At 54.7% G+C, this 14,274-nt stretch overlaps 4 protein-coding genes across 27 annotated transcripts in view; 3 read left to right on the top strand and 1 right to left on the bottom strand.

Moving 5' to 3' along the window:
* SMIM33 (small integral membrane protein 33) overlaps nucleotides 1-1,863 on the bottom strand; it is a gene marked incomplete at its 5' end in the record, with an annotated part of 73,766 nt that extends 71,903 nt beyond the window's left edge. For 2 of the 23 annotated variants that reach the window (XR_014021518.1, XR_014021528.1), the window contains 2 exons: nucleotides 1-92; nucleotides 1,632-1,678. Coding sequence is in view for 7 of the 23 variants with exons in the window: in XM_081290486.1 (XP_081146612.1) it covers nucleotides 1-160; nucleotides 1,632-1,863 (392 nt within the window). The other 21 variants (XR_014021517.1, XR_014021525.1, XR_014021526.1 and 18 more) reach the window with 19 other exon arrangements.
* On the top strand, nucleotides 1,862-6,618 carry PROB1 (proline rich basic protein 1; the record flags this gene model as incomplete). Its single annotated transcript, XM_081290401.1, has 1 exon — nucleotides 1,862-6,618. The coding sequence occupies one exon, from the start codon at nucleotides 1,862-1,864 to the stop codon at nucleotides 4,892-4,894; it is 3,033 nt and encodes a 1,010-aa protein (XP_081146527.1). The 3' UTR covers nucleotides 4,895-6,618.
* A 154-nt stretch (nucleotides 6,619-6,772) lies between these two features.
* On the top strand, nucleotides 6,773-9,405 carry MZB1 (marginal zone B and B1 cell specific protein). Its single transcript, XM_081290643.1, has 4 exons — nucleotides 6,773-7,447; nucleotides 8,276-8,400; nucleotides 8,725-8,835; nucleotides 8,940-9,405. The coding sequence occupies exons 1-4, from the start codon at nucleotides 7,247-7,249 to the stop codon at nucleotides 9,094-9,096; spliced, it is 594 nt and encodes a 197-aa protein (XP_081146769.1). The 5' UTR covers nucleotides 6,773-7,246; the 3' UTR covers nucleotides 9,097-9,405.
* Nucleotides 9,406-11,132: 1,727 nt separating this feature from the next.
* Nucleotides 11,133-14,274, top strand: part of SLC23A1 (solute carrier family 23 member 1) — a gene marked incomplete at its 5' end in the record, with an annotated part of 31,362 nt that continues 28,220 nt past the window's right edge. For both annotated transcript variants that reach the window (XM_081306993.1, XM_081306992.1), the window contains 4 exons: nucleotides 11,133-11,214; nucleotides 12,817-12,878; nucleotides 13,503-13,637; nucleotides 14,043-14,200. In XM_081306993.1, coding sequence (XP_081163119.1) covers nucleotides 11,133-11,214; nucleotides 12,817-12,878; nucleotides 13,503-13,637; nucleotides 14,043-14,200 — 437 coding nt within the window. The remainder of the gene's footprint in view (nucleotides 11,215-12,816; nucleotides 12,879-13,502; nucleotides 13,638-14,042; nucleotides 14,201-14,274) is intronic.

A 14,274-nucleotide genomic window follows, 5' to 3' on the forward strand; every position in this document is an offset into this window, starting at 1 on the left:
CTGTTCTTTGCCCAACCTATGCCTTCTCTGCTCTGGGGGATCCTCAACCCTTCCTTTCCCATTCTGGTGGGTCCAGTCACCCCAGGTCTGACCTCCAAGAAAGGGGCAAGAGAAGAGGCAACAGTCACTTCTGTCCGTCTGCCTCCTGGTCCTTGATGACCTGTAGTCAACAGGAATTGCTTGGGGTACATGCATTGAACCACTGCCTTCCAGGCTACTTCTGGGCTCCTGAGGGGATGCTCCTCAATCCTCCAACTCCTGAAAGCAGGGTGGGGGTGGGGTCCATGGGAGTCAGGGTTATAGCTAAGAGGGGAGCTGGGTCTTTGCTAGTTGGCACCATCTCTTACTTTTGGTATTTAATCCTTTCATATATATATAACATCTCACCCCACTCTCAGTACTCTTTAAATATTTCTCTGTGCATGAGAACCCCTGACCAGAGACTTCAAAGACAGCAGGTTCCAGGACCCCCAACAGATCTGAGAAACCAGTTGCTATCGCCTAACAAGAATATTATACCTGTGAATCACAGTTGTATCCTCTTCTACCTCCCCCAAACAGAAGCTCATCAGTCTTCACAAATGGATGCGGGAAAACCACAATGCTGTATCTTTTTCTTTTTAAATACTGGGGATTGAACCAAGGCCTCACACATGCTAGGCAAGTGTTCTATCACTGACCTGCATCTTTTTTTAAGGTGAGAAATCATCTGGGAAGGAGCAGCCACTTGCCCAAGTTGCACAGGTAGGGCTCAATGCAAAGGACAGGATATATCCTTTCAGAAGCCATCACTGAGTGTGCTCCAGGTGAACAAGGGGATACCCAGGCAGGGCACCCATGAGGCTGAGTCAGATTTGTCAAGTATAGCCTCTTCTGGGTCAATGTGAGGGTGAATATACAGGCCAGAGTTCTTGATCCAGGGCCAGCTGGGGCCTGAGTCATGGCAAGACCTTGAAGCCAGAATTGAAGGGCAAGTGGTGCCCATTGTCATAAGACAATGACAGGTGGTGGCAGCTCCCCCACCAATGCCTGTCCCTAGGGCAGGACCAAAGGTTGTGGGGGTTGGAATGAGGGCCTGTGAGGGCACACACATGCTTTTTTTTGCCTGGGGGCTTTAGAGGGGACCACACAAGTTTCCCAAGGGCATATCCAGGGCATCTTCTAGGCACTAAGGCAGTTTATAAAAAGTAAAGCTGTCCACTTCAGCCCTTTCCAAAGCCTCACTAAGGGCAATCTGTCTTGTGGTGATCAGAACCATCTTGAGGCCCCAGCACAACTTTTGTTGGAGCTGGGGGAGGCCTCTCATGATGCTCCACACTATGGAAGGTTGTTGGGGCAGGATGAGTGTGGTGGAGGAAATTGAAATTCATGACAGGGCAAGCCATGAGAGGGTGGGGGAGGGGTCTTGCCTTGCAAAATCAAGAAGCTTGGGACTGAGGGGAGGTGGCAATAGCAAGACCTGAGTTCTCTGGCCTGATGGTCTGATTTCCTGTTCAACTTGAATAGCACACGCGCTGCACACCACAGGCTTGACCTCAGACTACCCCCTGCTTGGCCCAGGTTCCCTCACTTGTATTAGGTGAAGTTCGATCTAGCTGCCTGCGCCAAAGGTGGGCCTGCCTTCCTCTCACCTGTCAGTCCAAACCTTGGAGTCCTACCCCGGAGTCTTGGAGAAAGGGGGAGGTTTGCCTTGGGGGCTTGAGGCTCACTTCTCTCCTGCTGCCAATGCCGCTGACTTGCGAGTGGACGCGGCCGCTTTAAGGCGCTTTGACCCCATCGCATCCTCCGGCGGGGCGGGGACAGTACCGGCGCCACCAGCAGAGGCACTGCGAGAGAGGTAGTGCGCGGTGTCCGGCCCACCATGCTGACCGCACTCGTCCGGCAAGAGCTGCCTGGGCTCCCGAGGTGGATGCCCGCGGCCCCCGCGCTTCGCCAGGATTCCTCAGGTTCATCTGGCTCCTACCACACAGCTCCGGATTCTCCAGAGCCCCCGGACTTTGGGCCGGACGCAGAAGGCCAGGAGAATTGGCCCTGCGTGGTACCTAGGCGGGGGGTGGATGCGCAGCCTCGCCTGTCTGTCAGCTCCCAGAATAGCAGCCAGCAGATCTGGTGCGGCTCGGGTTTCCCCCGAGGTCCGGGCTTCGGCCCGTCACCACCCCAGCCCCAGCTGCGCATGCTGCCGTCGGGGGAGATGGAAGTCATCTTCAGCGCCAGGCCTCTGTTCAGCAGCTCAGATGCCGAGGACTGCGAGGTGCAAGAGCTCATGGCGCCGGCTTTAAGCAAACCGTCGCTGCCGGAGCCAGCGTCACCCTCCCCTATGCAACTGCAGCCCCAGTCCCCCGACGGTGGCTCCCGCTGGGCCACCTATCTGGAGCTGCGGCCCGGTGGGCCAAGTCCTGTGGCCTCAGCACAGTTCGAGTGTGTGGAGGTGGCGCTGGAGGAGGAGCACACCGCTCCAGGCAGGCCCAGGACGGTGCCGAAGCGTCAGATCGAGCTTCGCCCCCGGCCAGCAAGTCCCTCGAGAACGGCTGGCGCGCCGCGCCCCCCACTGTTCCTACGCACCGGCTCCCTAGACGAGTCAATGGGACGCCTGCAGGCCGCTGCAGGCCTAGTGCAGACAGCATTGGCCAGAAAAATGGGCCCCACTGCCCCAGAGCCAAGCAGCACCACCTTTCGGCCCACTGAGCGGCCAGAACCTGAGACTCGGGAAACGTCCGGCAGCACCCACGTGGTCCTGGAAGAGGCTAAGTCTCGGCTACTTCGAGATCAAGATAATCTGGTCCGGGCGAGAGCCCCGCGGCCTTGGCCCAGCCTACGCGAGCGCGCGATTCGGCGCGACAAGCCCATGCCGGGCACCGAGCCTTTGGGTCCTGTTAGTTCCAGTATCTTCCTGCAATCGGAGGAAAAGATCCAGGAGGCACGAAACCATGAACCCAAGACTCGGTTCCCACGAGAGACCCCGAATCGAACTTTTCTTAGGGCACACAGTCCACCTTCTAAGTCTAGGGACCCCTCGGAGATTCCGAGTAGGTCTGTGAGGCCAAGGAGCCCTTCTCCATTGTGGCAGGCTCCAAATGGGGCCGAGGGGGGTCCCCACTGCTCGTTCCCACGGGATCAGACTGGACGGAGGGTGAGTAGCCCGTCTTTCCCTGAAGCATCCTCTGCTTGGGAAAATCAGAATCCCTCTGTGGAGGAAACTTCCAGCAGGAGGACCCCTTCCCCTCCAACTCTTTCCCACTGGAATCAGGGTGCTCCTGGAGTAAGGAGCTCACCCCCCGAAGTTCCTTCCCTGTGGGACGCTTCGCAACCAGCAGTAGGAGAGGCTGTAGGGCCGGGTACAAGCCGGTCTCCGTTGGCCTTGTTCCCTTGGGAGGCGGAAGATCATGCTGTTGGAACGCGGAGCCCATCGCCCCAAGGGACAGGGGGTCCCATGGTCCAGGGCTCGTCGACAGCGTTTACGCGGGAAGCTATGAATGGTTTAGCTGAGGAGTTGGCACCGCCTACACCAGCCGCACCCGGGACTCCAGAACTAACGGAGGTGCAGAGCACCCCCACGCGAGAGAGTCTGAATCCCGTCCTCACAAGCACGGAGCCATCGCCAAAGACAGAGGCCCCTGAGCCGCCCCTGAGCAGTCACGTCGTGAGGACCCTGGACACTGATGTGCGCCCAGAAGCTTTGTACTCTGAAGTGGCCTCTGGACGCTCACGCGTGGCCGTTCCGCGGCCGCGAGATGTGCGCAAGATAGTTAAGACCACGTACGCTCCAAGCTTCCCATCCGGAAGCCCAAGCTCAGGGCTACCTGGGCCTCCTTCGGATTCTAGCGGGGAGGAGGGCGATGCATCAAAGACGCCAGAGCATCAGGTGCTGGGATCCCCCGCACCAGCTCACTACACTTCCGTTTTTCTCAAGGATTTTCTGCCGGTCGTGCAGCACCCCTACGAGTCCCCTGAGCCATCCCTCGACACAGTCCCACGGGACGCCTCGCAGCCCAACGGGGTCTTGCGGCGGAGGGCAGAGAACAGCACAGCCAAACCCTTCGCGCGCACTGAAATCCGCTTGCCTGGTGCTCTGGCCTTGGGCGGGCGGCCAGAGAGGATCTCGAGAGTCCTAGTCCACAGTCCCGGCGGAGAGAATCCGGACGCCAAAACACAGCGCCTGGTTCCCGACGGCGAGGGTCGGACCAGCCCCCTAGGCGGCGCTCGCAGCTCACCCCAGCGGTCCTCTTTAGGACCCTCAGTGACCCGACTATCCTGCCCCGGCTCCCCTCAGGCATGCCCTAACTCGAGCCCTGGGATTGCACCCAAACTAGAGGCCCCTGCTGCGACCCCCGAATCCGCAGCTTCCCCCGCTCTGCGGGAGTCCCAGGCGTTGGCCAGCATGACAGCTCGGCCCCAGCCCCGCGCTGCTTCTGCACCTCCCATGGACCGGTCCCCTCAAGGCCTCTCCCAGGCAATGCGCAGGCCTCTGGGAGCCACGCACCCGGGGAAGGTCCTAGTGGACCCAGAGACCGGCCGCTACTACTTTGTGGAGGCGCCGCGGCAGCCGAGGCTGCGGCTGCTCTTCGACCCCGAGAGCGGGCAGTATGTGGAGGTTCTGCTACCGCACTCATCCCCCAGGCAGCCCAGCCACATCTACACCCCGCTATCTCTGGGGCCTGGCCTCTACCAGCCTGCCTATGGGTCTATTCCTGGCCTCTCACTCCCGCCATCCTCGGGCCTGCCAGCCCTCAGCAGCTCCCAGCTGCCCTGGGCCTCTGAGGCAGGACCCCTGGACGGGATGTACTACCTCCCCATGAGCGGGACTCCCAGTCCCGCTCCATCTCTGCTCCTCTGTGTCCCACCTGCCCGCTCGGATCCCACCCAGCCTAGCAAGGGCTCTGTGTTCCCGTTGTGAGGCCTTAGGGCCTGATCCACATGGAGTTGAGGCCCCCTAAGTGGTCTAGAGTTTCTGGCTTCCAATTCCCTGACCTTTCCTTCCATCACCTTTTTTGGTCTGTTCCAGCCAGTCTTCAGGCCAGAAGTCATTTTCAAAGAAGGTATGTGAGACCCCAGGTTGATGGAGCTGGAGTTCAGGAGGTAGCTGGCTTCTTCCTACCCCAACAAAAATGTATATCCCTTTCCCACCGCATTCCCAGGGTGTGGCGTGTTTGTGTATGTGTTTATGTTGGCAAGGAATGGGAGGAAACCAGCCTGAGGGGGTGTTCTCCAAAGGGCAGTGGGAATGAGATGTGCAGGAACAGGGTGGTCTCCAGAGGTGGTGAGCTGTCTGTCCTCTCCTGAAAATGGGCTTAGTTGATGTGGAGCAGACCAGTGGGCACTGTTGAGATGAAGAGGAAGGACTCTGGTCATCAAGTCTGTTTTTTGGAAAAGTAGCTGAGCTTTGGTCTGGGAGGCTGTGGGGGAAAGTGGCTAGCGCAGCCCCAGGCCAAGTTGGAACTAAGAAAGGGAGCTGTGCAGGTGGAGGTGGAGTGAGCAGGCAATGTGGGGGGGGGGGGAGTGGGGAGTCAGCCTGGAATTGGGGGTGAAAAGGCTGGAGTGAGGTAGGTCCAGGTGGCTGTGGCCCTCATTGGGGAGCCTAGCTTTTCCTTCCTCCCCTCAACTCCAGTCTCTGGTTCTCAGAGCCCTGGGAGCTGAGCTGGCTCATCTTAGAAGTGCAGGCATCAGCCATTTCCACTCAGGTAAGAACAGGTAAAATAAATCACCAAGGATTTACAAAGCTGGATGCAAAAGTTCAAGACCAGCCTCAGCAAATTAGTGAGACACTGTCTCAAAATAAATAAATTTTGGGGCTGGGGATATAGCTCAGTTGGTAGAGTGCTTGCCTCACATGCATGAGGCCTTGGGTTCAATCCCCAGCACCACAAAAATAAATAAATAAATAAAAATTTTAAAAAGGGCTGGGGATGTAGGTTAGTGCTAAAGGTTAAGTGCCCCTAGGTTCCATCCCCAACACAGAAAAAATAAAAATAAAAAACTTACAAGAGGAGGAAGTTGGGCTGTTGGCTTCCAGGGGAGGCTTTGACCCCTCTGAGTGGCTGGAAGGTGGGTTTGGGCTGGCAGTAGGAGGGGTGGGCCCTGTGTGAGGTAGACTGGAGAGGACAAAATTCTCAGTTTTTATCACACATGTGATAACAGTGCCCAGAGAGGAGCTGGATGGTCATAGCACAGGAAAGGACAGGACCCAGAACCTGTGCTCCAACTGTCCTGAGATTCTAGGAGCTTCTGAGAGATTCTAAGAGCCTCTGAGGAGGCTGAAGGAGCTGGAGGGGTGTGTGTGTGTATGCCTGGGGGTCTGTGTATGATTCCGAGCCTGAAATGACTGGGGTGTGAAGTGATGTGTTTGGGAAAAACAGTTCCCATTAGAAACAGTGTCAGAGATGGGAATCAATGCCTTCCTTGTTACAGACCTTGGGGCCCATATTCCTTGTGTTCCCGTCCCTTGCCCTGGACTGGAAGCTGAGTAGGTGAATTTTGAGTCAGAATAACCTGGACAGCTCTTGGCCAGGGACACAGGTCCTGATGGTATGGAAAACCTTGGGTCCCAGGCCACCTCTGGGCACCTTGCCTCATCCTGTTGTGCAATAAATAGCTGACCATGAGCCATGGTGGCTGAAATGATGATTGGTGTAAGGTGCCTAATTTCCTGCTTGGGCCTCTTAAGACCTCCCACAATGTCCTTTCATGCCTAGGTCTGCCCTAGGTTGAGGGGAACCCAGGGTTATGGAAGGACATATGCCTTTACACACTCTGACCTCCCTGCCTGGATGACCTTGCCTCCCAGGAAGGGAGACCTAAGTTGGCAACCACCCTTATGGCCACATTCATCTCAGTGGCTGAGGGGCCAGTGGACTTTGGGAGTCAATCAGGCTTGGATTCCAATCTCAACATGGCCTCTCTAGCTGGAGGATTTGTCACTTCTCTGTGAGCTTTCATGTCTTCAGGGGTAGAATAAAGATGACAGTAATCAACTACTTCCTCATGCAAGTGCCTGCCACTTGACCAGATCCCAGTGTGAGGTTGCAGCCAACCCCTATGTGTCCTTGCACAGGCACAGCCCCCCTATTTGCCTCATTTTTCCCTGACTATGAAATGGAGCTGAGTTGCCAGGGTCCTGCTGGAGGAAGAGCACACGTGGCATCTCTAGGGCCCTGGGGGAGGGGTGAGGTGTCAGTTCCCCATTGGTCTGGGACAGAGGCAGTTCCCACTGCACCCATGAGCACGTACATCTGCACCCCAACCACAGTGCATGCTCAGTGAGCTCACTCAGGAGGCCATGAGACTGTCACTGCCACTACTGCTGCTGTTAGGAACCTGGGCTGCGCCCAGGGGCCTTGGAGAAAAGGCCTGGCTCTCAGCCACTGCCCCACAGCTTGATGAGGAGGAGAAGTACTCAGCCCACATGCCTGCTCACCTGCGATGTGATGCTTGCAGGGCCGTGTCCTATCAGGTGAGTCCTTCCCCTCCAGCAGTTCCCCCTGTCCCTACCCAGACCCCTCTATCTACCTCAGATTCCACCACTGGCCTTTAATCCTCAACCCCCACCACCAGGCATCAAGCCCAGACCCAGCCTTACAAAAGATTGCAACCCCCACCTCACCTGAACCTCAGTTTACTCATCCGCCTGCCCAACAGAAAGCAGACTATCTGGGACGCCCCCACAGTATCCTGAGATACTGTTTAGCGAGGGAATTACTCATTTTCTTAGACTCCCTTTCAGACCCACCCTCAGGTCTGACTCCTTCCCCAAATCCACAGGGTGCCTTATATATGTATATGTGGGGTACATATGTTGTGTGGATACATGTACAAATATGTGTGTCTCAGTGCACACTTGCCTCGTTGAGCATACCAACATGCCTCTGTGTGTGTGTGTGTGTGTGCACGCATGCATGCGCATGCTTATACACATGGCTTAGGAGTATGTGTGTGTGTGTGTGTGTGTGTGTGTGTGTGTGTGTGTTTCTTTCTGCTTTCCTTGTTCTTGTGGTTTAAAATGGCATGTGCTTCTGGGCAGATGTGCCCAAGTGGCAGGCACAGTGCCTGGGCCTAAACTTCCATCTCAGTATTCCCATCCCCATCTCAGGGGAGTGGATGCTGCCTCCATTGGCCCAGTCCCAGCTTTGGGGACCTGGGGGATAAGTCCCGAAGCCTGCTTCACAGGTGCTTTCTGCTTGAACCGCTCCCTTGCCACATCATCCCCAGAGACTTGTGTTCCCCTCCTCCCCACCACTGACCTATAGCCAACCCCCTGGCTCCTAGCCCCTCCATGTTCTAGATGTGGCAACATCTGGCAAAGGCAGAGGCCAAGCTTCATCGTCCAGACTCCTGGGGGACACAGGGGCTGAGTGAGTCCATATACACAGACATCCTGGACCGATGCTGCTCCCAGAACTGGCAGGAGTGAGTTGTCAATTCGGCCCCTGCCTCCCTCCTTCAGGAATAGGGCTGGTGGGTGCAGATCCCCCTTTCCACTCCCACCACACCCATACTCCTTGGGGGCTCTGTCCTGGCTTGAGGGAGGGGGCTGGCTACCATGAACTCTGGGCTCTAGAGCTGGGAGCAAGTTCGAGACAAAAATGGCCAACAGAAAGTCTCTGTGCAACCTTGAGCCAGGGTCTTTCCCTCTCAGCTCAAATGCCCAAGTGCCCAGCCTGTTGTGGAAACAGGTCTCTCTCCCTGGTTTGACTCCCACCAATGGTTATCCTTCCCCTTCCTGCTGACCAGCTATGGTGTCCAAGAAGTGAACCAGGTGAAACATCTCACTGGCCCAGGTCTTAGCAAGGGGACAGAGCCAAGCATCAGTGTGATGATCACAGGAGGCCCCTGGCCCGTCAGGTGATGATGGGGTGGGGGATGGGGTGGGGCCATGGGAGCCTTGGTCTGCCCACGACTTCCTTGTGGGCTGGGCCGAGTCCAAGTCTCCTACTGGGCTCCCATAGGCTCTCTGAAACATGCTTTCACTACCTGGGAGAGTTTGGAGAAGACCAGATCTACAAAGCCCACCAACAAGGCCAAGGAGCTCTGGAGGCACTGCTGTGTGAGGGCTCCCAGGGGGCCTGTTTGGACAAGGAGACAGCCACAAGGAAAGAGCTCTAGTCCACCACTACTCCTATCCCTTAAAGAGAAGCTGGGACTGCCTCTGGACCTTTCCTGTTGCTTTCTGCAGGCTGCCAGAGGGCAGGGAGGTGCTGCTGCTCTTTCCTCCTGCACTCTGGGGCACTAGGGCCTGGTAGGGACATAGTCTTTCTCTGAACTCAAATAAAACCCAGTGATCTTGACTCCTGCCTGCAAAAGGTGTGTTGGGGGCTGGGAAGACAGACATTGGTATTTCTACCGGTGTTCCTTCTAGAAAAGGCCAAATAGACATCACTACAACTCCCTAGAGGTGTGAGAGCTGGCTTGCTGGAAATATGAGTAAGCTATGAAAGGCATATGGAACAGGGACAGCCCGGATCCTCAGCTTCAACAGGAGAGAAAGAAAATCAAGGAAACCACAGGCGGCCACCTTGTGGCCACATCTATGAATCTCGGCCATGCAATCTGCTGCTCCCGGAACATGTCTCCTGTCAGGTTTGGTGGCACACCTACGTAATCCCAGTGTCTCTGGAGGCTGAGGCAAGAGGATCTCAAAATTGAGGTCAGCCTCAGCAATTTTAGTAAGGCCCTAAGCAACTTAGTAAGACCCTATCTCAAAAAATAAAAAAGGTTGGGAATGTGTCTCAGAGATTAAGCACCCCTGGGTTCAATACCTGGTACCAAACAAACAAAAACAAAGACAACAGAATATGTCTCTTTGCTCTCTGCCTAGTGGCCCTTACTCTCTGCACTCTTCCATGGGCTGCAGCTGGGGTGATTGGGCCACAGTGCACACCTGGGTCAGGGCAGGATTCCCAGAACTAGCTGAGTCAGCACCTTGGCTCTCGTACAGCTCTCTCTAGAAATTCTGGCCAAGGGCCTTACCCTTCGGAAAGGAGCCCTGGGCCCCACCTGGGTATGGGAACCTGGGATCAGGTAGCAGTGGGACAATGGTCCACTTTATGCTTTGAATGTAGCCCTTGATGCTCTGCCACTGCAACTGATTCTGAAAAGGATGTTTCTTTCTCTTCCTCTCTCCCTGATCCTCCCTAATCCCTCTCTCTCCCCCATCTCAGGGGAAACAGGATTATCTTTCTTGTCCATCCTAGGCAGAGTTATCTGTCCGAGTACACACCCACTATAGGAACAGAAATTACTATCTCCCAAATTAACAAGTGAATTACAACTCTGATAACCCCTGATGGGCAGAATCACAATCTCTGGGACAGGAGTCCTCTGTGTTTCTCCTTTGCTAGCAAAGCAATAAAACTTCTTTTTCCTTTTTCTTAAAGCCATGTCCTTGTTATTGGATTGGCATCAGGGACAAGGACTGAGCTTTTAGTAATAGCACTACAACTTACAGTTTCCCTCATGTTTCTGACCCACTGATGTCCTGGAAGATGGGCAGAACACACTCTAATGTCCATTGACAGATGCAGAAACTGAGATTTAGACAACAGAGGTTCAGGCCAAGTCCCAGGCCTAGTAGTGGGGCTGTAAGGAGATTCAGATTTGGGGGGTAGGGTAAGCTCCACTCTAGAGGAATGGGGTGTCTCAGACACGCCCGACCACTCCAGTTGCCCTGTGAGCCTCTCTGGAGCCCCAGCTCCACACATCCCATCACCTCCTGGCCCTTACCCCAGAAGAGATGGAACCCCCAGGCACCGGTTCCAGAGCCCAAGGAACTGGTGGAGCCAACAAAAATATAAAATGTGAATGTGGGTGGTTGCCTCTGAGAGGTCTATGACCCTGTATTTTGGTAGGGACTGTGTGAGTCTGAGTGGTGTAGGGCCATCTGGGCTACTATGCCTCAGGACATAGACAATAGTCCCACCAGTCAGGTGCCTTGAGGTGTGGTATCAGTTAAATTGAGTGTCCAAGGAGCTGTGCCTGCAGGGGGTGGAGGTGGAAAGGCCAGTCCTAAGGAGTTGCAGAGGTTCCAAACTAGTCAGACGACTTTAGGAACCTGGGAGCAGGAGCCAAGAGGAAGAGAAGCAGCAAGGTGGACAAAGGAATAAACTGAAGGAAAGACAAACAACCAGACTCAGGGCTACAAGATGAAGCTTTTGCCCAGATGGAGAGCGGTGCTGCCTCTGGGCCCCTGGGGTCACGACTGGCCATGGGCACAGCAACCCCCAAGTAGGTGCAACCTGGGGTGGCTAGGGATGGAGCAGACCAGAGGGAAGTATATGGGGAACCCAGGCCCACTCCCTATCAGCTTGGGCTCTAAGCTGGCACACCCCGCTTCCTCTCTGGCAGTCCCTAGACTTTTGGCTGGGTTGGGCTAGAAGCTCAGAAGGGAAATAGGTTGGGCACAGGACTGGCTTATGGGGTTGTGTGACATGGGCACATGGGGCCCAGTCCTTACAAAGACCCCATGCTCAGTTTAATTATCTGTTGTTGCTATATTAAGATTCCTAATACTGGGAGTTGGGCGCAATGGCCCATACCACTATTTCCTGAGATTTGGGAGGCTGAGCCAGGAGGATCACAAGTTTGAGGTTAGGTTAGGAAGGCCTTCAGCTTTAAGGAGACCCTGTCTCAAAATAAAAAATAAAGAGGAACCAGACACGGTGGCATATGCTGAGGCAGGAGGATTGTAAGTTCAAAGCCAGCTTCAGCAACTTAGTGAGGCCCTAAGCAAGTTAGCTAGACTCTGTTTCAAAATAAAATATAAGAGGCTTGGGCTGGAGTTGTGGCTCAGTGGTAGAGTGCTCGCCTAGCACATTTGAGGCCCTGGGTTGGATCCTCAGCATCACATAAAAATAAATAGACTAAAGGTATTGTGTCCACCTACAATTAAAAAATAAATATTTAAAAAAAAGAGGCTGGAGTTGTGTTAGAGTTAGTGTTAGAGTGCTCACCTAACAGGTGCGAGGCACTGGGTTTGATCCTCAGCACCACATAAAAATAAATAATAAAATATATATATATATAAGGGCTGATGATGTGGCTCAGTAATTAAGTGCCCCTGGGTTCAATCCCCTGTACTATAGCTAAGTAAATAAATAAATAAATAGAATTGAGAGGACTGGGAATGTAGCTCAGTGGCAAAGCACCCCTAGGTTAAATCTCTAGTGCCAAAAAACACAGGCTGCACAGACCTGTCTGCTACTGCCTCAGGATCCCGAGTGATGAAGGGCTGTAGAGACTGGACAGCTTCAGTCAACCTGAATTTTAGGGCTTGTTTTCTGAAATCTAGCTACCTGTGTGGCCTTGGTCATATTACTCTCTTGTATCCTGAGCCATGAAAGGGTTAATACACTGAGCCCCAGGGCATTCACGTGACAGTGCATATATATAAAGGTATGGCTTGGCATGCAGTCATTCCTCAGTAATGAGAATGATTATGACAATGATGATAAGGGTTAACTTGTTATTAATTAATGGCAGAGCATGGCATCACAAGTGCCCATTTCCAATCCCTTTCCTCTCACCTCACCTGTGGTGAACTTCCAAGACTGTCCCCACCTCACCCCTCGACCCTGGCCCTCTCTGGGAAACAAGCACAGGTCTCGTGCCAGGCTCAGGTGTGGGCAGGGAGGGGAGGGCCCAGGAGGCAAACGTGGCAGAGACTTGGGTGGCCTTTACCACCTAGCCAGGGTTAATACCTTACCTCTGCCCAGATCCCCCTTTCGCAATCTGGAGCTAGGGACCTGGTTACAGATTTACTTCGAACAATGTCTGATGCATGGAGTAAAGTCCTCCTTGGCCTTCATAAAGTCATCCTCTTTTTCTCAGGAGCTTCTCAAACCTGTGCCCCAAACATGAGGGCTCAGACGGATCCTGAGGGCCAGACACAGGTGCTGGGGGACTGGGGAAGCTGGGCAGGGGCAGGGTGAGTGGGGGCTGGAGGACCTGTACAGGCCTCTCTGGGAGGGCAGGGACAGAAATTCTGATGAACTTGATAACAAGTGACAGTCCCAAGCTGAATGTGGCAATAGGGAGATGGGATGGGATGGAGGGGGAGGTGAAGGAGCCTTTAATTTTGTAACTGGCTGGCTTGAACTTGAGGGCCAGTAGGGACCCAACCTCATTGTCAGCCACACCCTTAAGGACCTCCAGGAGCAGTGGTGGGACCAGAGTTGTTTCTCCACAGTTTCTTGCCCTCTGGGCTCCCTCCCTAGTTCTTCAGGGGTCTTCTGACTTGGACCATCCCCCTGCTAAAATGTCCTTATCCTGAGGGCTCTCGGGGCCAGCACAGTGTATCCTGCCCCTGCAGGGAGCACTGTGACGAGGGGGCCAAGTGCATCTTGGCCAGGTGATAGTGGGATGAAAGGACTGTGGGGGAGGGTGGGGAAAGCCCAGGCCAGGGCCTCGCTCTACATTGCTGACAGGCCACTCAGGTTACCTGATTGATTCTGGGACAGCCTGAATCTTGCCCACCCCATTATTCCACCTTGAGCTGCTTCTCTTTACTGCCCCAGCATGAGTCTCCGGGCTCAACAGGAAATTCCACCAGGGATCCACAGATGCCCCTGCCCACGGAGCCCAAATTTGACATGTTGTACAAGATTGAGGATGTGCCACCTTGGTACCTGTGTATCCTGCTTGGATTCCAGGTAGGTTGTCCCCTCCCTGCCCTAGGGCCTCTCTGGCACTCCCCAAGTATCCCAGCCCCTCCCTGGCCAGCAAGGTTACCTTGGGTAAGAGGAAAAGAAAGCTAAGGTCAGCATGGTGACTGTCACCAAGCAGAAACACAGAAGACACAGAGAAGGCCTGGGAAAAGATTTTTGTGTCTACCAGGTTGAGAGTTGGTGGCAGAGAGGAGGGCCCAGACACAGAAACAACTTGGGGGAAGATTTAGTGACTCCCAGAGTGGGAATGCCTTGTGGGGAGTGTAATGGGGGTGCACTGCCAGGGCACCGGGGTTCAGGCCCTGTGAGAAAGGCATGAGAACCTAGGGTGGCCCTTTCCCCGTGAGCTCTGTAGGCCCTGCCTCATGATTCTTCTCTTGCCACTCACAGCATTACCTGACATGCTTTAGCGGTACCATCGCTGTTCCCTTCCTCCTGGCCGAGGCACTGTGTGTGGGCCAAGACCAGAACATGATCAGCCAGCTCATCGGCACCATCTTCGTATGTGTGGGTATCACCACTCTCATCCAGACCACACTGGGCATCCGGTAAGCTGCCTCGGCCCCCAACACACACACACACACACACACACACACACACACACACACACACACACTCTCTG

Source organism: Spermophilus citellus, assembly GCF_964194105.1.
Source record: "Spermophilus citellus genome assembly, chromosome: 1".
Taxonomy (NCBI): Eukaryota; Metazoa; Chordata; class Mammalia; order Rodentia; family Sciuridae; genus Spermophilus; species Spermophilus citellus.